The sequence below is a fragment of the Hemitrygon akajei genome, chromosome 13 (assembly GCF_048418815.1).
Source record: "Hemitrygon akajei chromosome 13, sHemAka1.3, whole genome shotgun sequence".
In the NCBI taxonomy this organism is placed as follows: Eukaryota; Metazoa; Chordata; class Chondrichthyes; order Myliobatiformes; family Dasyatidae; genus Hemitrygon; species Hemitrygon akajei.
The window spans coordinates 5,851,024-5,871,806 of NC_133136.1; the positions used below are offsets into that span (position 1 = coordinate 5,851,024).

Genomic DNA, 20,783 nt, shown 5'->3' on the forward strand with positions numbered 1-20,783 from the left:
GCCTGCTGAGTTCCTCCAGCATTTTTTGTGTGTGTTGATTATATTTGTTTAGATTAGTTTTTTTATTTGTACATCGAAATATCCAGTCAATGACCAGTGGTAGCCCGTTCTTCCGGCGCCAACCTGAGCGGCAGCCTTTTCCAGGTGCTCCCGAGATTTGATAAATTGATCATTCTTTTTTTAGGTTGTTTCTTTTTTTTTTAGTCATAGTGTTATGTTTAGTATTTATTATGGTGATTTAGATGCATATCATATTTTTTTTTACTGAGTTAAGTATTGTATGTAATTAGTTTTGCTACAACAAGTGTATGGGACATTGGAAAAAAGTTGAATTTCCCCATGGGGATGAATAAAGTATCTATCTATCTATCTATCTGTTTTGATGTACATGTGACAAATAAAGGTAATCTTTAATCTTTCCCTACAGGAAGCAACAGGAATTGAACCCCAGTCATGGGTAGGATAAAGCTTTACACTAACCACAATGCTACCATAACGCCCCCTAAGTAAGCAGTTATCATTTAAGATAGGATCTTTATTGTACAGTCCAAGCTGTAAGTTTGAGATTACAGTAGGAGGCAGTACACCTACCTGGAGGGATATCCCGCAGCACTAATACGGATCGTCTCCAACACCCCACAGGCTCGGAGCTGCTGAACGGCTCGTGCAGGGTCAAACCTGGAAAAGAAACAAGAAATTCAGAAAGGTTCCTGGTTCAGCCTACCACCATCAGGGACAGAGATGCAGAAAGGCGCCAGAAAAGGGCCAGTAACATCATGAAGGATCTCACCTACCCTGCTCGTGGACTGTTTGTCCGACTCCCATCAGGGAGGGGGCTACGTTACATCCATGTCAGGATGACCAAACTCAAAAATAGTTACTTTCTCCAAGCAGTAAGGCTGATCAACACCTCCACCCACTAACCTACCCCTCCACATCTCCAACCACCACGACTTTATCATTTCCTGTCAGTGCAGACACTCCTGTGCCTAGAGTCACTCTATGACATACAACCAATCTATGTATATAAGCTATCTTATGTATTTATATTTATTGTGTTTTTATTATTATTATTGTTATTTATCTTATAGTGTTTTTTGTGCTGAATCGGATCTGGAGTAACAATTTTGTTTTCCTTTACACTTGTGTACTGGCAATGACATTAAACAATCTTTTATTCCCAATCCATTTTCTGCTTAAGAACCTGTTTAATTCTGCTTGGGGTGGGAACCACTACTCATTATGATGGGATTTAATACAGGCAAGAGTGAGGCATCATGGCTTTGTGCCTGGTAGGTCATGTTTATTGGACGAGTTTCCAGGAAAGTTGGTGGACAAAAGGCAGTTGATGTTGTCTACGTGAACCTTTACAAGGTCTTGCATGGAAGGTTGGTCGAGAAGGTTCAATCACTTGGCATTCAGGATGAGGTAGTAAATTGGATTTGACATTGGTTTTGCGCGAGAAGACAGACAGTGGTGGTATACGGTTGAGGGGGATGACCACTGGGGTACTGTACACTGGCTCTTCAACCTCTTTCCCCTTCCTGATTCTCACCCAGATTCCTGTGTCCTGCACCTTGGATGTAACTACCTCCATATGTCTATCTATCACCCCTCAGCCTCCCGAATGATCCGGAGTTCATCCAGGTTCAGCTCCTTAACACAGACTGTTAGAAGCTGCAGCTGGGTGCTCTTTTTGTAGGTGATGTTGTCAGGGACACTGGAGTTCTCCCTGCCTTCCCACATCCCGCAAGAGGAGCTTCAACTATCCTGTTCAGCATCTCCGCTGTTCCAAGTATGCATACGAAAGAAAGAGTAAATAATGAGAAAAGATCTACTTATGCCTCTGCCTCTCCTCGCCAAAGCCTCGATGAGCTGCAGTATCAAATGCGCACTCCAAGACTAGCCCACTCACACAATGGCTGCTCCGCTTAAACTAAACTTCTTTTTATTTATTCCTTGACGGGAATGATTACGAGAATGATTCCAGGAAGGAAAGAGTATGAGGAATGTCAGGCAGCTCTTGGGCTGTATTCCCTGGAGTTCAGGAGAATGGGGGGGGGGGGGTGGATCTCATAGAAACATTCTGAATGTTAAAAGACTGAACAGATTAGATATGGCAAAGTTATTTCCCATGGTAGGGGAGTCTAGGACAAGAAGGCATGACTTCAGGGTTGAAGGACGTCCATTTAGAACAGAGATACAGAGAAATTACTTTAGTCCAGTGGTTCCCAATGTGGGGCATACGCCCCACAGGGGGGTAATTTGATTTTTAAGGGGAGCAATTCGAGAATGAGTTATTAACAGTGAATTTTTTCTAGTAAGTCTGTGTGAGTATGAGTGTGTGTGCGAGTTAATACATATGTGTATATACAGTATGCATACATAAAAATACTTGTGTATGTACATGTGTAATTGCATATGTACTGTATATATAGTGTATCACCATCATTACAACCATCAAATGGCTTTCATAATTAAATTAATGAATTGACTGATGTAGGAAGGAACGAATGAACAAGTCCAAACGCGTAAGAAACTCGTACGAGGTCGCGCCAATGCTGCTTTTTGCAGTAGCTTTCGGTTCTTGGTGGTGTGAAGGTGTGTACATTGCGTCATCTCTTTTAAATGGTGTATCTGTCTTTGTATGCTGTAGAATCGAATCGGCATTGTTTTATTTATTTATTATTATTATTATTTTAATATCACTTAATGTTCTTTTTTTTACAATTTCTTAGTAATTTCTTCCTCAGAACTTTAACAGTCCTTTGGTTCTTTTATTTTTCTCTTTCATGAATGCCATGTTCTTTGGAAGCTTGTTTAAACCAAGTTAATGGTCTTTTAGGCTTCCTCCAGGTGAATAGGAGTTCACTTTTTGAATAATAAGAATTATATATCACCACAGGGGGCATCAGGATTTTAGAGGTGATTAGGTGGGGCATGGCCAAAAAAAGGTTGGGAACCACTGCTTTAGTCAGAGGGTGGTAAATCTGTGGAATTTGTTGGACAGGTTAGTCCTGACGAAGGGTCTCCACCCGAAATGTTGACTGTACTTCTCCCTATAGATGCTGCCTGACCTGCTGCATTCCACCAGCATTTTGTGTGTGTTGCTTGAATTTCCAGCATCTGCAGATTTTCTCGTGTTTGCATTTCCACTGTCACACTTGACTGGTCCTATTCTCACACGCCTTATCCTCTTGCTCTTCACATACTTGTAGAATGCCTTGGATTTTCTTTAATCCTGTCTACCAAGGCCTTCTCATGGCCCCTTCTGGCTCTCCTAATTTCATTCTTAAGTTCCTTCCTGCTAGCCTTATAATATTCTAGATCTCTATCATTACCTAGTTTCTTGAACCTTTCGTAAGCTCTTCTTTCCTTCTTGACTAGACTAACAACAGCCTTTGTATACCACGGTTCCTGTACCCTACCATCCTTTCCATTGGAACGTACCTGTGCAGAATCCCATGCAAATATTCCCTGAACGTTTGCCACATTTCTTCTGTACGTTTCCTGAGAACAATTGTTCCCAATTTATGCTTCTAAGTTCCTTCCTGATAGCCTCATATTTCCTCTTACTCCAATTAAACATTTCCCTAACTTGTCTGTTCCTATCCCTCTCCAATGCTATGGTAAAGGAGATAGAATTGTGATCACTATCTCCAAAATGCTCTCCCACTGAGAGACTTGACACCTGACCAGGTTCATTTCCCAATACCAGATCAAGTACAGCCTCTCCTCTTGTAGGCTTATCTACATATTGTGTCAAGAAACCTTCCTGAACACACCTCACAAACTCCACCTCATCTAAACACCTCGCTCTAGGGAGATCCCAATCAATATTTGGGAAATTAAAATCTCCTTCCACAACAACCCTGTTATTATTACACCTTTGCAGAATCTGTCTCCCTATCTGCTTCTCGAAGTCTCTGCTATTATTGGGTGGTCCATAGAAACACCCAATAGAGTTATCAACCCTTTCCTATTCCTAACTTTTACCCACAGAGACTCCGTAGACAACCCCTCCATGACTTCCTCCTTTTCTTTAGCCATTGACACTACCCCTGATCAATAATGCCACACCTCCATCTCTTTTGCCTCCCTCCCTGTGCTTTCTGAAACATCTAAGGTCTGGCACTTGAAGTAGCCATTCCTGCCCCTGCACCATCCAGGTCTCTGTAATGGCCACAACATCATAGATCCAAGAGCTGATCCACACTTTAAGCTCATCCGCTTTGTTCATAATACTCTTTACATTAAAACAGACACATCTCAAACCAGCATCTGAGTGCATCCCTTCTCTATCACCTGCCTATCCTCCCTCTCGCACTGTCTCCAAGCTTTCTCTATTTGTGAGTCAACCTCCTTTTCCTCCGTCACTTCAGTTCTGATGCACCATCAATAACTCTCGGAGACTGGCAGTGGACGATAGGCTTTTATTAACAGCGAAAAGGGAGCACGACATCTTGAAGACTGAGGGAGAAGCAGTGCCTCAATCGCCTTTATACAGGGGTCTGTGAGAGGAGCCACAGGAGCAGTCAGCAGAGGGGCATGTTCAGACAGGTATACATAGTTTACCACAAGTTCAGTTCCCACCCCCCAGCAATTCTAGTTTAAACTCTCCCCAATAGCCTTAGCAAACCTCCCTGCCAGGATATTGGTGCCCTGGGATTCAAGTGCAAACTGGTCTTTTTGTACAGGTCACACCTGCCCCAAAAGAGGTCCCAATGATCCAGAAATCTGAATCCCTGCACCCTGCTCCAATCCCTCAGCCACACATTTATCTTCCACCTCACACTATTCCTATACTCATTGTCGCGTGGCACAGGCAGTAATCCCGAGATAACTACCTTTGAGGTCCTGCTTCTCAGCTTCCTTCCTAACTCCCTGTAGTCTGTTTTCAGGACCCCCGCCCTTTTCCTACCTGTGTCGATGGTACCAATATGTACCATGACCTCTGGCTGTTCTCCTTCCCACTTCAGGATATCATAGACGCAGTCAGAAACATCACCGACCCTGGCACCTGGGAGGCAAACTACCATCCGCGTTTCTTTCCTGTGTCCACATTTTGTACTCAACTTTATATTCACAGTAGAATAAACATCTGTTAACACAGCAAGCTACCTCCAGCACTGTGGCTGGAAGCAAAGGCCATTTTTCACAAGTACCAGCATATTTTACTTTCCTACATGCCAACAGAAGCAGACGCTGATAGATAGCTTTTCCTGGCTTTAAAAATAAATATCTCACTTGTGCATTGCCCAGGATTACTTTTGGGAAAAAAAATACCTCCAGCAAAATAACAGACTTGTCTCAATATCAGTAAGTCATGTCAACAAGGCAAGCAATAAAAGGAACTGCAAATGGCCTAACTGTTTACTATAAACTGTGAACAGTTATTCTGAGGCTGATAGTTTGGCATTAGAAAGTGAGTGTGTACTGTTGCTTTCACACAGCAGGTTTCCAATTACAAAACAAATGTTGTTCCAGTGCGATGACCCCATCTATTTAAATACACTGTCAAAGTAAAAGATATGAATTTAAAAAACTGTACTTACTTATTGCCAATGGCAACTACCAATACTTTCAAATACCAGATCAATATTCTAATCACAGGATCGGGAAAAAAGCTGCAGAAGGTTGTAAACTCAGCCAGCTCCACCATGGGCACTAACCTCCTCAGCTCCGAGGACACCTTCAAAAGGCAATGCCTCAAAAAGGCAGCCTCCATCATTAAAGACTCCCATCACCAAGGACATGCCCACTTTTCATTGCTACCATCAGGGAGGAGGTACAGGAGCCTGGAGACCCACACTCAGTGATTCAGGAACAGCTTCGTCCCTCTGCCATCAGGGAGGAGGCACAGGAGCCTGAAGACCCACACTCAACGATTCAGGAACAGCTTCTTCCCCTCTGCCATCAGGGAGGAGGTACAGGAGCCTGGAGACCCACACTCAGTGATTCAGGAACAGCTTCGTCCCTCTGCCATCAGGGAGGAGGTACAGGAGCCTGAAGACCCACACTCAACGATTCAGGAACAGCTTCTTCCCCTCTGCCATCAGGGAGGAGGTACAGGAGCCTGGAGACCCACATTCAACGATTCAGGAACAGCTTCTTCCCCTCTGCCATCAGGGAGGAGGTACAGGAGCCTGGAGACCCACACTCAACGATTCAGGAACAGCTTCTTCCCCTCTGCCATCAGGGAGGAGGTACAGGAGCCTGGAGACCCACACTCAATGATTCAGGAACAGCTTCTTCCCCTCTGCCATCAGGGAGGAGGTACAGGAGCCTGGAGACCCACACTCAACGATTCAGGAACAGCTTCTTCCCCTCCGTCATCAGATTTCTGTCTGGACAATGATTCCACCAACACTACCTCACTATTTTCTCTCTTTTTTTTACACTACTTACTTAATTTAATTTTTGATCTATTTTCTACTTTTCTCGTTAATTTTAAACATTCTGGTCGCCTCACTTCAGGAAGGATGTGGAAGCCACAGAAAGCGTGCAGAGGAGATTTACAAGGATGTTGTCTGGATTGGGGAGCATGCCTTATGAAAACAGGTTGAGTGAACCCGGCCTTTTCTCCTTGGAGCAACGGAGGATGAGAGGTGACCTGATAGAGGTGTATAAGATGATGAGAGGCATTGATTGTGTGGATAGTCAGAGGATTTTTCCCAGGGCTGAAATGGTTGCCACAAGAGGACACAGGTTTAAAGTGCTGGGGAGTACATACACAGAAGATGTCAGGGGTAAATTCTTTACTCAGAGAGTGGTGAGTGCATGGAATGGGCTGCCGGCAATGGTGGTGGAGGCGGATACAATAGGGTCTTTTAAGAGACTTTTGGATAGGTACATGGAGCTTAGAAAAATAGAGGGCTATGATATAGTAATTTGTAAGGTAGGGACATGTTTGGCACAACTTTGTGGGCTGAAGGGCCTGTATTGTGCTGTAGGTTTTCTATGTTTCTAAATAAACAGATGAGCTTTAAGTTTGTTAAATTGTCACAGTTCTATTACTCTTTATTGTAGTGTTAAAGAATGTTACAATACCTACACACACCAGAATCCCAATATTCCAACAGCAACATAATACACACACCATACACAGAAGTAGTACCTCTATAGATAACCGTAGCACATTATTAAAACATGAAACAGTACAGTACAGGAACAGTACCCTTCATCCACCATGTTGTGCCAAACCAAATAAATTAATAACCAAATGGCAACTAATCTCTTATGCCTACTCAATGTCTACATCCCTCCATTTTCCTCACATTCACGTGCCCATCTGAACGTCCCTTAAAAGTCTCCAATGTTTCTGCCTGTACCACCACCCCAGGCAACACATTCCAGGCACCCACCACTCTGTGTGACAAACTTGTCCCTCCTATCCCCTTTGAAATTACCCCCCCTCACCTTAAATACATGCCCTCTGGTATTAATCATTTTCAACACTGGGAAAAGATAACTCTGATCAACCGTTCTTATCAGATCTCCGCTGCTCCAGTGAAAATAACCGAAGTTTGTCCGGCCTCTCGTGATAGCACATCCCCTCTAATCCAGGCAGCACCCTGGTAACGCCATCCTTCCTACCGTGGGGCGACCAGAACTGAAGGCAAATTACTTTGGAGATTCTACAGACTGCAACTCTGCAGTACTCCAAATTAAAATGCATGCATGACCCTGACCTTGGAATAAACCCTTTAACTCAATGACAGAGTACCGTGTTGATCAATGCATAATACTTACGAGAAAGCACATTTCCCATCGTTTGGCTTGATGCAGCGCACATAATGCGGCGTCGTGGCATTCAGCGTCTCCATCAGCAGATGCAGTGAGTTCCGAAACTGAAAGGAAAATGGATCTCTCAAATTTTGCAATTTTGAGGCCGTAGAAAAACAAATGCAGATTACAGAGGAGCATAGGGTTGTATCTATCTGTGTCAGAGCGTGAAGAATATTACTGTCTACCTCATTGCGATCTTGGACTTTATAGTGTATGTAAGTCAAGATTCAAGTTTATTTGTCACATGCTCATCGAATGGGTGGCATGGCAGCATAGTGGTTAGCACAACACCAGGCGACCTGGGTTCAATTCCCACCGCTGCCTGGAAAGCACTTTGTACATTCTCCCCTGGACTGCGTGGGTCTCTTCTGGGTGCTCTGGTTTCCTCCCACAAGCCAAGTATGGTTGATAGATTAATTGGTCATTGTAAATTGTCCCATGATTATGCTCAGATTAAAATCAGGGACTGCTGGGTTGTAAGGGCCTGTTCGTGCTGTATCTCAATAAACACACACACAGTGAAGTACGTTGTTTGAGCTAAGAACCAACGCAGCCCAGAGTGTGCTGGGGGTAGTATGCAAGAGTCTCCACATATTCCAGCTTTCTCTGGAACTGCTACGCTTTATCCTGCCTTGTCATTGTTCTACCTCGATGCATTGTGTGAACGGCTCACAGGACAAGCTTCTCACTGTATCTCCCTACACGTAACAATGATAAATCAATTCCATTCATTTCAGAGAAGATAGATCTCCTGGGCAACAGGACGGACATCCACAGTCAGAGATAAGACAACTTCCACCCTTTACGTTCTGTGCCCAGTCTCGCACTTACAGAATAGTTTAACCCACATCTCAACGCAAGTGCTTAGGATTGGCACTCATACAGCATGAAACATGACTGGCCCTTCGGCCCTCCAATTTTCTATCATTTATCTGCCAATATAAGAGTCTCTTAAATGTATCTGCGTCTACCACTCACCACTCTCTGTATTAAAAATCTACCTCTGACCCCCCCCCCCCATGCTTTAAAATTATGCCCCCTGGTATTGGGATGTAACGTTAAAATCAGAGCATTGAGTATAGGAGTTGGGATGTAGTGTTAAAATTGTACAAGGCATTGGTGAGGCCAAATTTGGAGTATTGTGTACAGTTCTGGACACCGAATTATAGGAAAGATATCAACAAAATAGAGAGAGTACAGAGAAGATTTACTAGAATGTTACCTGGGTTTCAGCACCCAAGTTACAGAGAAAGGTTAGGTCTTTATTCTTTGGAGCGTAGAAGGTTGAGGGGGGACTTGATAGAGGTATTTAAAATTATGAAGGGGATAGATAGAGTTGACCTGGATAGGCTTTTTCCATTGAGAGTAGGGGAGATTCAAACAAGAGGACATGAGTTGAGAGTTAGGGGGCAAAAGTTTAAGGGTAACATGAGGGGGAACTTCTTTACTCAGAGAGTGGTAGCTGTGTGGAACGAGCTTCCAGTACAAGTGGTAGAGGTAGGTTCAATACTGTCATTAAAAAAAAAATTGGATAGGTATATGACCAGGAAAGGAATGGAGGTTTATGGGCTGAGTGCGGGCCAGTGGGACTAGGTGAGAGTAAGCATTTGGCACAGACTAGAAAGGCCGAGATGGCCTGTTTCCATGCTGTTATGGTTATATGGTATTAGCCATTTCTGTCCTAGGAAAATGTCTCGAGTTGTCCACTCGATCTATGCCTCTTATTATGCACTCACCCCCATCATTGCAAAGTGCTTTGAGAGACCGGTTCTATCACATCTGAAATCCTGTCTGCCCACTGCCCAGGACCCCCATCAATTTGCCTGTCGCACCAACCGGTCAACAGAGGATGCCATCTCCACAGCACTTCACTCTGCCCTGACCCACCCGGACAGCCCCAACTCTTACGTCAGAGTGCTGTTCATTGACTTTAGTTCGGCATTCGATACTGTGAACCCGCCCAAGCTGATCACAGTTCTTTTTGTGCGGAAGGGTGAGGTTGCTGCTTTTCTTTGACCTGACTTTCATGGTTTCCTTTGTTTCGTGGCTATCTGGAGAAGACAGATTTCAGTGTTGTGTATGGCATACATCAATAATAAATGAACAAGCAAGCATACGTTCAAGGTTCAAGGTATATCTATTATCAAAATATGCATGTAGCATAAAATTCTGAGATTCGTCATAGGATGTAGAACAGATCAAGTGAAAGTACGAGGAAAATAACAATTTTATACTCTAATCCAACATTCTGCTTTCTGAAACCATGATGGATATTTCCTGCCAGCTTGCTGGCGTCTACAAGTAGTCAGTGGCCCTTTCCAATCTTAGCCTTCTTGCCCCTGTCCCACGAGCTTCATTCAGTTGATAATGTCACTCGATGTGCCCATCCCTCCTCTGGAACCAAACCTGCAACCTATCCGATTAGCAGATTCAAGAATCAAGATTGTTTAATGTCACTTCCTGTACACAGGTGCAGAAGAAAACAAAATAATTGTCACTCTGGATCTGATGCAGCACCAAAGAAAACCACAATAAGATCAAGAACACAGAAATAATAAAAACACGATAAACATAAATGCATAAGATGGCTTCTATAGATTGATTGATTGATTGATTGTATGTCCATAAAACGACACTAGGCTGTACATAAGGTGATGGCCAGGAAATAATAAAGTAATGGTGGAGTTAGTGGGTGGAGGTGTTGATCAGCCTCACTGCTTGGGGACAGTGACTGTTTTTGAGTCTGGTGGTCCTGGCGTGGATGCTACGTTGACCCCTCCCTGATGAGCAGGGTGGGTGGGATCCTTCATGATGTTACTGGCCCTTTTCCAGCACCTTTCTGTATAAATATCCTTCATGGCAGGTAGGCTGCTGCTGGTGGTGCACCGGGCAGTTTGTAGAGCATTACTCTCTGCCACAGTGCAGTTTCCATACCATTGGCTGATGCAGCTTGTTAGGATGAGCATCTGTAGAATGACATGAGTTTCGATGCGCACAGTCCACCTCTGCTCAGCCTCCTCAGAAAGGAGAGAAGTCGGTGATAGCACTGCAATACGTTGTGAGATTTGTGGTTGTTTTAGGCATCATTCAAAAGCAGCATGTAGCAGGGCTGCACAGCATGACGTGCAAACAGGGTGAAAGAAGGGATTAGATATTAGAAAGTGACAAAATTAATCAAACTTATGAATCATGGTCACCTTCTACAGCAATCCTTCTCACCAACAAACGTTCACCTCATTGACCACTGCAATCATTTGTTTGAGTGCAACTGGCTCAAGATGCAATTTTAAAACAGCAATTAGATTAGCTTTCCCTTCGTATTACAATTTATGTGCTGGCAAAGCAACGAGGGGTCCTCTTCACTGGAACCTGTCCCGAATCCATGTCTGTAATTCATTGAAACTGAAGAAACAATGGCCCAGTGGAGACTCCTATCCTCCCTTTCTGCAGATAATAACTCTTTTGCTGAGCTTTAGTTAAAGAGTCATCGAGCACCACTGCACTGAAACAAGCCCTTCAGCCCATCTAGTCCATGCTGAACTATCATTCTGTGTGGCCCCATTCACCTACACCTCCATGCCCCTCCCATCCATGTACTTATCCTAACTTCTCTTAAATGTTGTAATCAATCCCACATCCACCACTTTCGCCGGCATCTTGTTCCACACTCTCACTACCCTCTGAGTGAAGAGGTTTCCCCTCATTATCCCCTGAAATATTTTACCTTTCACCCTTAACCTATGACTTCTAGTTATAGTCTCACTCAACCTCAGTGTAAAAAAGCCTGCTGTCGTCACCCCTCATAATTAGGCATGGCTCTGCCAAGTCTCCCCTTCTTCTTAACGTCCTAAAAGTCCTAACGTATGCAACCTTTCCCCATAACTCAGCTTCTCAAATCCTGGCAACGCCCTTGTAAATTTTCTCTGCACTCTTTCAATATCGTTTCTTTAAATTGATATCTTTCCTGTAGGTAGGTGACCAGAAGTGCACACAATAGTTTCACGTGTGCAGGTATTGAACTTATTTAGGGGCACAGTGTGGAACGGGCCCTTCCAGCCCTTCGAGCTGTTCTGCCCAGTAACCCCCGATTTAACCCTAGCCTAATCACAGCACAATTTACAATGGCCAACTAACTTACTAATCAGTATGTCTCTGAAATGTGGGAGGAAACCAGAGCACCCAGAGGAAGCCCAAGTGGTCATGGGGAGAGGACACAGGATTGAACTCTGAACTTCAACCCCCAAGCTGTAATAGTGTCATGCTCACCACTCTGTTACTGTGGCGCCCCAATCAACAAATTCCACAACATATGTCAGAGATATCTGATTCTGACAGAGGATGCCCACAACTTACTAACCCTAATCCTGTATGCCTTTGGAACCAGGAGGAAACCCACGCAGTCAGAGGGGGAACGTACAGACAGCAGTAGGAATTGAACCCAGATCACAATTGATAGCGTTGTAAAGCATCACGCAAACCCCGCTACTGTGCCACCCACTGTTTTTTGATCCCGACACACACTGTAGCGAGTTTCTACTTCAACATGGTTGAATTCTTTACTGCTAATTTACAGAAATTTATCATTTAAAACCAGTAAATCCAGGCAATGCTGGACTGTACAAGTGCACAAGGATCAATACTTGATTCTTGTCAAATAATTATGGATTTACCTTGCTACATTTTACAGAGAGTGCATGCAGTTCACCTGCCTGGTGAAATAACGATTCTAATTTTGTTGTGAAAGCAATTAATGACATCAAAGAGCTTTTCCAAAGCAGTCTGGGAGTCTGGAGTGAGCAGTGGAGAGCAGAGGCTGGGGACAGTCCAGCAGGGAGTCGCCAGAAGCACTCTAACAGATTACTGCAGCAGCCTCACTGTGCGCAGGGAAGCAAGCCAGCAGCAGCAAGATCAGGGAGAGCCATGGCAACTGCAGTGGGAGTCACCCACTCCCCTTCATCCTGAGCTCGGCTCCTTTGAGTCCTCACCTGCTTTGTTTCCATGTGGTGTTAACCCACACAATCAGAGTGATGGCTGCCAGAAGGTATGTTGGCCCATCAAGTATATTCGGCCATTCCACCATGGCTGATTTATTATCCCTCTCAATTTCATTCTCCTGCCTTCTCCCAGCACCCTTAACCTATCAATCTCTGCATTAAATATACCCAATAACTTGGCAATAGATTCACCACCCTCTGGCTCAATAAATTCCTCCTCATCTCCATTCTAAGAGAACGTCCCTCTATTCTGAAGCTATGCCTCTGGTCTTGGACTACCCCAGTATAGGAAATATCCTCTCCACATCCACTCTATCTTGGCCTTTCAATATTCGATAGGTTTCAATGAAATCCCCCCCTTATTCTTCAAGTACAGACCCAGAGCCATCAAATATTCCTCATACATCAACCTTTTCGTTCCTGGGATCATTCGCATGAATCTCCTCTGGACCCTCTCCAATGTCAGAATATCTTTTCTTAGATATGGAGCCCAGTCCTCCTCACAATATCCCAAATGCAGCCTGACCAATGCCTTATAAAGCCTTGCTGGAAAACGTGACTTGCTGGGATTCAATTTCTCACTGAACTCGGTCCTAGAGTAAGTGCAGCTCATTCCCATCCCACCGGGTTGAAACAACATACTAACAGAGCATGCAGAACAACAGCTATTGGTAAAAAAAATAGTATTTAGTCAGGAAATAGCTTGAAACTTTGTGAGATAGATCTCTGAATGCATGATGAAAGCTTCCAGTGGTGGGCCCATGAGAACCCCCACCATGAAGATGACATAACAAAATTGCTTTACTTAAAAATGTTCCACTTTAACTTACTGAAAGGGTGTTCATCTGCCAAAAAATGGGATTTCCCGGTGGCTAAATAGCTGACTTGCTATCCCCATTCCAACATGTTGGTCCACGACCTCCTCTTCTGCCACAACGAGGCCAACCTCAGGGTGAAGGAGCAGCACCTTATATTCCATCTAGGTAGCCTTCAACCTGATGGCATGAACATCGATTTCTCCTTCTGGTAATTTTTCCCCTAACACTTCCTTCTTCTTCTATTCCCCTCTCTGGCCTCTTACCTCTTCTCCTCATCTGCTGGTGCCCTTCCTTCTTCACTTTTGCCCATCCATTCTCCTCTCCTGTCAGATTCCTTCTTCTTCAGCCCTTTACCTTTTCTATCCACCTGGCTTCACCTGTCACCTTCCAGCTTTTCCTCCTTCCCCTGCCTCCACCTTTTTATTCTGGCTCCTTCCCCCTTCCTTTCCAGTCCTGATGGCGGGTCTCAGCTCGAAACGACAACAGTCCATTCATTTCCAAAGATGCTGAGCTCCTCCAGCATTTTGTGTGTGTTGAAAATATGTCTGCTGCACTCCTACGAAAGCGGTCACTCAGACTTGGAAAACTGTTATGCAGACAAGGGACAGCAGTAGATCAGGTATCGAGGCCAGAAATCGATAGCTTCAGCAGTGTGGAGAGGCAAAAATAGGTGAATGATGAGCCACACTGACAACCATTGTGGATCTGTCAAAAAGGCCCACCAACTTGCTGGTAAATTTATTAAATGAGTGCTCTTCAAATATTTTAATAATTGTTTTACATTGTAGCCTTGATTTGATTTCAGCCACCCCTATCTGCCCCTGATGGCAAACAGCAAGAGAAGGTATCTGAGCAGTTTGTGAGTGCAATTGCAGTTTGTTCTACCTCAGGCCCAGTTGCCACTCGTAAGTGGACTTGACTATGTAACTTTCCAACAGTCCCGGTACAGGTCTTCAACGCTGGCAGAAGCCTAGCAAGGTTCTGCGAAGGGCTGGTATAAAGATGCGATACAGGCCAAGTTCTGTGCAATCCTGCCCAGTAGATTTTCCTCCAATTTACCTTAAGAGTTTATTTACAGAATAACAGCCCCATTCTAATTTGCTCTTTAGCTATGTGCCATGTTGTATGACGTGGCCGATCATGATCTTTTCATGACCATGATTGTGCTTGGCAAATTTTTCTACAAAAGTGTTTTGCCACTGCCTTCTACTGAGCAGTGTCTTTACAAGTTGGGTGACCCCCCCTCAGCCATTGTTAATACTATTTATAGATTGTCTGTCTGGCGTCAGTTGTCACATAACCAGGACTTGTGATATGCACTGGCTGCTTGTACGACCATCCACCACCTGAATGGGGGAGCTAAGCAGCTGCTACACCTTGCCCATGGGTGACCTGCAGGCTATTGAGGGAAGGAGCGCCTTACACCTCCTTTGGTAGATATGTATCTCCACCCTGCCATCACACCCTCCCTTCCTTTTACACCTTGTGACCAATTAACCTATTAACCAGCATGTTTTTGGACTGTGGGAAGAAACGGAAGCACCGTACGGTCACAGAGAGAACATACAAACTCCTTACAGAGAGCGGCAGAATTGAACCCGGGCTGCCGGTGCTGCACCAACGTTACACTGACTGCTGCATCACCGTTACACTGACTGCTGCATCACCGTTACGCTGACTGCTGCATCACCGTTACGCTGACTGCTGCATTGCCGTTACGCTGACTGCTGCACCACCGTTACACTGACTGCTGCACCACCGTTACACTGACTGCTGCATCACCGTTACACTGACTGCTGCACCACCGTTACGCTGACTGCTGCATTGCCGTTACGCTGACTGCTGCACCACCGTTACACTGACTGCTGCACCACCGTTACGCTGACTGCTGCACCGCCGTTACGCTGACTGCTGCACCACCGTTACACTGACTGCTGCATCACCGTTACGCTGACTGCTGCACCACCGTTACACTGACTGCTGCATCACCGTTACGCTGACTGCTGCACCACCGTTACACTGACTGCTGCATCACCGTTACGCTGACTGCTGCATCAACGTTACGCTGACTGCTGCACTAACGTTACGCTGACTGCTGCATCAACGTTACGCTGACTGCTGCATCGCCGTTAAACTGACTGGTGCATCACCGTTACGCTGACTGCTGCATCACCGTTACGCTGACTGCTGCACCACCGTTACGCTGACTGCTGCATCAACGTTACGCTGACTGCTGCACTAACGTTACACTGACTGCTGCATCACCGTTACGCTAACTGCTGCACCACCGTTACGCTGACTGCTGCACCAACGTTACGCTGACTGCTGCACCAACGTTACACTGACTGCTGCATCACCGTTACACTGACTGCTGCACTAACATTACGCTGACTGCTGCACCACCGTTACGCTGACTGCTGCACCACCGTTACACTGACTGCTGCACTAACGTTACACTGACTGCTGCACCACCGTTAAACGGACTGCTGCACCAACGTTACACTGACTGCTGCACTAACGGTACACTGACTGCTGCATCACCGTTAAACGGACTGCTGCACCAACGTTACGCTGACTGCTGCACCAACGTTACGCTGACTGCTGCATCACCGTTACACTGACTGCTGCACTAACATTACGCTGACTGCTGCATCACCGTTACGCTGACTGCTGCACCACCGTTACGCTGACTGCTGCACCACCGTTACACTGACTGCTGCACTAACGTTACACTGACTGCTGCATCACCGTTAAACGGACTGCTGCACCAACGTTACACTGACTGCTGCACCACCGTTACACTGACTGCTGCACTAACGTTACACTGACTGCTGCATCACCGTTACACTGACTGCTGCACTAACGTTACACTGACTGCTGCATCACCGTTACACTGACTGCTGCACTAACGTTACACTGACTGCTGCACCACCGTTACGCTGACTGGTGCACCACCATTACGCTGACTGCTGCATCACCGTTACGCTGACTGCTGCACCACCGTTACGCTGACTGCTGCACCACCGTTACGCTGACTGCTGCATCACCGTTACGCTGACTGCTGCACTAACGTTACACTGACTGGTGCATCACCGTTACGCTGACTACTGCACCACCGTTACACTGACTGCTGCATCACCGTTACGCTGACTGCTGCACCACCGTTACACTGACTGCTGCATCACCGTTACGCTGACTACTGCATCACCGTTACGCTGACTGCTGCACTAACGTTACACTGACTGCTGCATCACCGTTACGCTGACTGCTGCATCACCGTTACGCTGACTGCTGCATTGCCGTTACGCTGACTGCTGCACCGCCGTTACGCTGACTGGTGCACCACCGTTACACTGACTGCTGCACTAACGTTACACTGACTGCTGCACCACCGTTACACTGACTGCTGCATCACCGTTAAACGGACTGCTGCACCAACGTTACACTGACTGCTGCACCACCGTTACACTGACTGCTGCACTAACGTTACACTGACTGCTGCACCACCGTTACACTGACTGCTGCACCACCGTTACACTGACTGCTGCACCACCGTTACACTGACTGCTGCACTAACGTTACACTGACTGCTGCACTAACGTTACACTGACTGCTGCATCACCGTTACACTGACTGCTGCACTAACGTTACACTGACTGCTGCATCACCGTTACACTGACTGCTGCACTAACGTTACACTGACTGCTGCACCACCGTTACGCTGACTGGTGCACCACCGTTACGCTGACTGCTGCATCACCGTTACGCTGACTGCTGCATCACCGTTAAACGGACTGCTGCACCAACGTTACACTGACTGCTGCACCACCGTTACACTGACTGCTGCACCACCGTTACACTGACTGCTGCATCACCGTTACACTGACTGCTGCACCACCGTTACACTGACTGCTGCACCACCGTTACGCTGACTGCTGCACCACCGTTACGCTGACTGCTGCACCACCGTTACGCTGACTGGTGCACTAACGTTACGCTGACTGCTGCACCACCGTTACACTGACTGCTGCACTAACGTTACACTGACTGCTGCATCACCGTTACACTGACTGCTGCATCACCGTTACACTGACTGCTGCACCACCGTTACGCTGACTGCTGCACTAACGTTACACTGACTGCTGCATCACCGTTACGCTGACTGCTGCATCACCGTTACGCTGACTGCTGCACCACCGTTACACTGACTGCTGCATCACCGTTACACTGACTGCTGCACCACCGTTACACTGACTGCTGCATCACCGTTACACTGACTGCTGCACCACCGTTACACTGACTGCTGCACCACCGTTACGCTGACTGCTGCACCACCGTTACGCTGACTGCTGCACCACCGTTACACTGACTGCTGCACTAACGTTACACTGACTGCTGCATCACCGTTACACTGACTGCTGCATCACCGTTACACTGACTGCTGCACCACCGTTACACTGACTGCTGCACTAACGTTACACTGACTGCTGCACTAACGTTACACTGACTGCTGCATCACCGTTACACTGACTGCTGCACTAACGTTACACTGACTGCTGCATCACCGTTACACTGACTGCTGCACTAACGTTACACTGACTGCTGCACCACCGTTACGCTGACTGGTGCACCACCGTTACGCTGACTGCTGCATCACCGTTACGCTGACTGCTGCATCACCGTTAAACGGACTGCTGCACCAACGTTACACTGACTGCTGCACCACCGTTACACTGACTGCTGCACCACCGTTACACTGACTGCTGCATCACCGTTACACTGACTGCTGCACCACCGTTACACTGACTGCTGCACCACCGTTACGCTGACTGCTGCACCACCGTTACGCTGACTGCTGCACCACCGTTACGCTGACTGCTGCACCAACGTTAAACTGACTGGTGCACCACCGTTACACTGACTGCTGCATCACCGTTACGCTGACTGCTGCACCACCATTACGCTGACTGCTGCACTAATGTTACACTGACTGCTGCATTAACGTTACACTGACTGCTGCACCAACGTTACACAGACTGCTGCATCACCGTTACACTGACTGCTGCACCACCATGCTGCCCGTAGCCGCTAATTTAAAAAAAAATCTATTTCTGCTTGGCGACGGAACCAAACGGAGCCCATACCTGATGTCCAACAGTTTTCTTGTGCTCTTTATTGGGTTTCTTTATGGCAGGTTTGAGAGGACGAACGTTTATTTTTGCCGTTTTCACTTTGCTAGTGGAAGTTGAAGAACCCTCCTCCTGGAACAGGTCGGCTACCAGCTGGTACTGAAACCCAAAGAGAAGGGGACAACAAGACAGAGACTTCAGTTATGCAGGTCCTTTAATGAACTTACCCACCTTGTACCAGCATTGTCTCTCATGCTAACTCACTCCTTTTATTTAGATAGATAGATAGATAGATAGATAGATAGATAGATAGATAGATAGATAGATAGATACATAGATACTTTATTCATCCCCATGGGGAAATTCAACTTTTTTTCCAATGTCCCATACACTTGTTGTAGCAAAACTAATTACATACAATACTTAACTCAGTAAAAAAAAATATGATATGCATCTAAATCACCATCTCAAAAAGCATTAATAATAGCTTTTAAAAAGTTCTTAAGTCCTGGCGGTAGAATTGTAAAGCCTAATGGCATTGGGGAGTATTGACCTCTTCATCCTGTCTGAGGAGCATTGCATCGATAGTAACCTGTCACTGAAACTGCTTCTCTGTCTCTGGATGGTACTATGTAGAGGATGTAGATTTCTCTCTTTTTGCACTATTTACTTAATTTTATTTTTAAAATATATATCCTGAGTGTAATTTACAGATTTTTTTTACTAATATATATTGCAATGTACTGTTGCCACATGACAACAAATTTCCTGATGTACGCCGGTGATATTGAACCTGATTCTGAGGACGCAAGCGTTGGTGGAGTAGACGATAGTTGCCAACAGGTCAGACAGCATCCATGGAGAGCATGTGGCCTTTTATCAGGATTAGGTGAAGGGTCTTGGCCCGAAACATCGACTCTTTATTCCTTTCCATAGATAACATCTGACCTGTTGAGTTCCTCCAGCATTTTCTGTGCGTTACTCTGGATTTCCAGCGCCTGCACAATCTTTTCTGTTTCCCCTCGCAGGCAATGGTGAGAATTTAACCCGGGTTGCTGGTATTGTAAAGCATTGTGCTAAACGCTACACTGCCATGTCATGCTTTTTAAAAAATTTTTTTATTGCGTTCTTTAACCTATTCTGTAGGTTACAACGGGACATTGAAAGGAGGCAGAACTGGGCTGAGAAGTGGCAGATGGAGTTCAACGCAGAAAAGTGTGAGGTGATACGCTCTGGAAGGTGGAAATTGAAGGCAGAACACAGGATTCTTGGCATTGTGAAGGAAAAAAGGGATCTTGAGGTCCAAGTCCATAGATCCTGCAAAGTTGCCGTGCAAGTTGATAAGAGTAATTAAGACCATAAGGTGGAGCAGAATTGGGCCATTTGACCTATTGAGTCTACGCCACCATTTCATCATGGCTGATCTATTTTTCCTCTCAGCCTCAATCTCCTGCCTCCCCCCCTCCCCCCCACGACCCCATATCCATTCATGCCCTGACCAATCAAGAATCAAGTTCCACAGGGGTCAGTGCTGGGACTGCATCTTGTCACATTACATATCAATCATTTTGAAATGGAATTGATGTTTTTGTGGCCAGGTTTGGGATGATACAAAGATGGGTTGAGGAGCGGGTGGCATTGTGGGGGCAGAGATTTTATAAAACCATAAGATAGGAGCAGGATTTGGCCATTTGGACCATTGAGTCTGCTCCACCATTTCATCATGGCTGATCTACTTTTCCTCAGCCCCAATCTCCTGCCTTCTCCCTGTAACCTTTCATGCCTTCCCTGACCAATCAAGAGTCCACCAACCTCTGCCGTAAATATACCTAATGACTTGTCCTCCACAACGGCATGTGATAATGAATTCCACAAATTCACCACTTTCTGGCTAAAGAAATTCCTCCTCGTCTCCATTCTATATGGACATCCCTCTATTCTGAAGCTGTTCCCTCTGGTCTTAGACTTCCCCAACCATAGGAAACATCCTCTTCACATCCACTCTATCCAGGCCTTTCAACATACACTAGGTTTCAGTGAGATCCCTCCTCACT

At 45.8% G+C, this 20,783-nt stretch overlaps 1 protein-coding gene across 1 annotated transcript in view; it reads right to left on the bottom strand.

The window, feature by feature from the left end:
• Positions 1 to 20,783, bottom strand: part of myo5b (myosin VB) — a 288,715-nt gene that overhangs the window by 86,895 nt on the left and 181,037 nt on the right. Inside the window, exons 15-17 of the mRNA XM_073064077.1 lie at positions 18,745 to 18,888; positions 7,753 to 7,850; positions 592 to 678 (exon numbers count right to left, since the gene is read on the bottom strand). Coding sequence (XP_072920178.1) covers positions 592 to 678; positions 7,753 to 7,850; positions 18,745 to 18,888 — 329 coding nt within the window. The remainder of the gene's footprint in view (positions 1 to 591; positions 679 to 7,752; positions 7,851 to 18,744; positions 18,889 to 20,783) is intronic.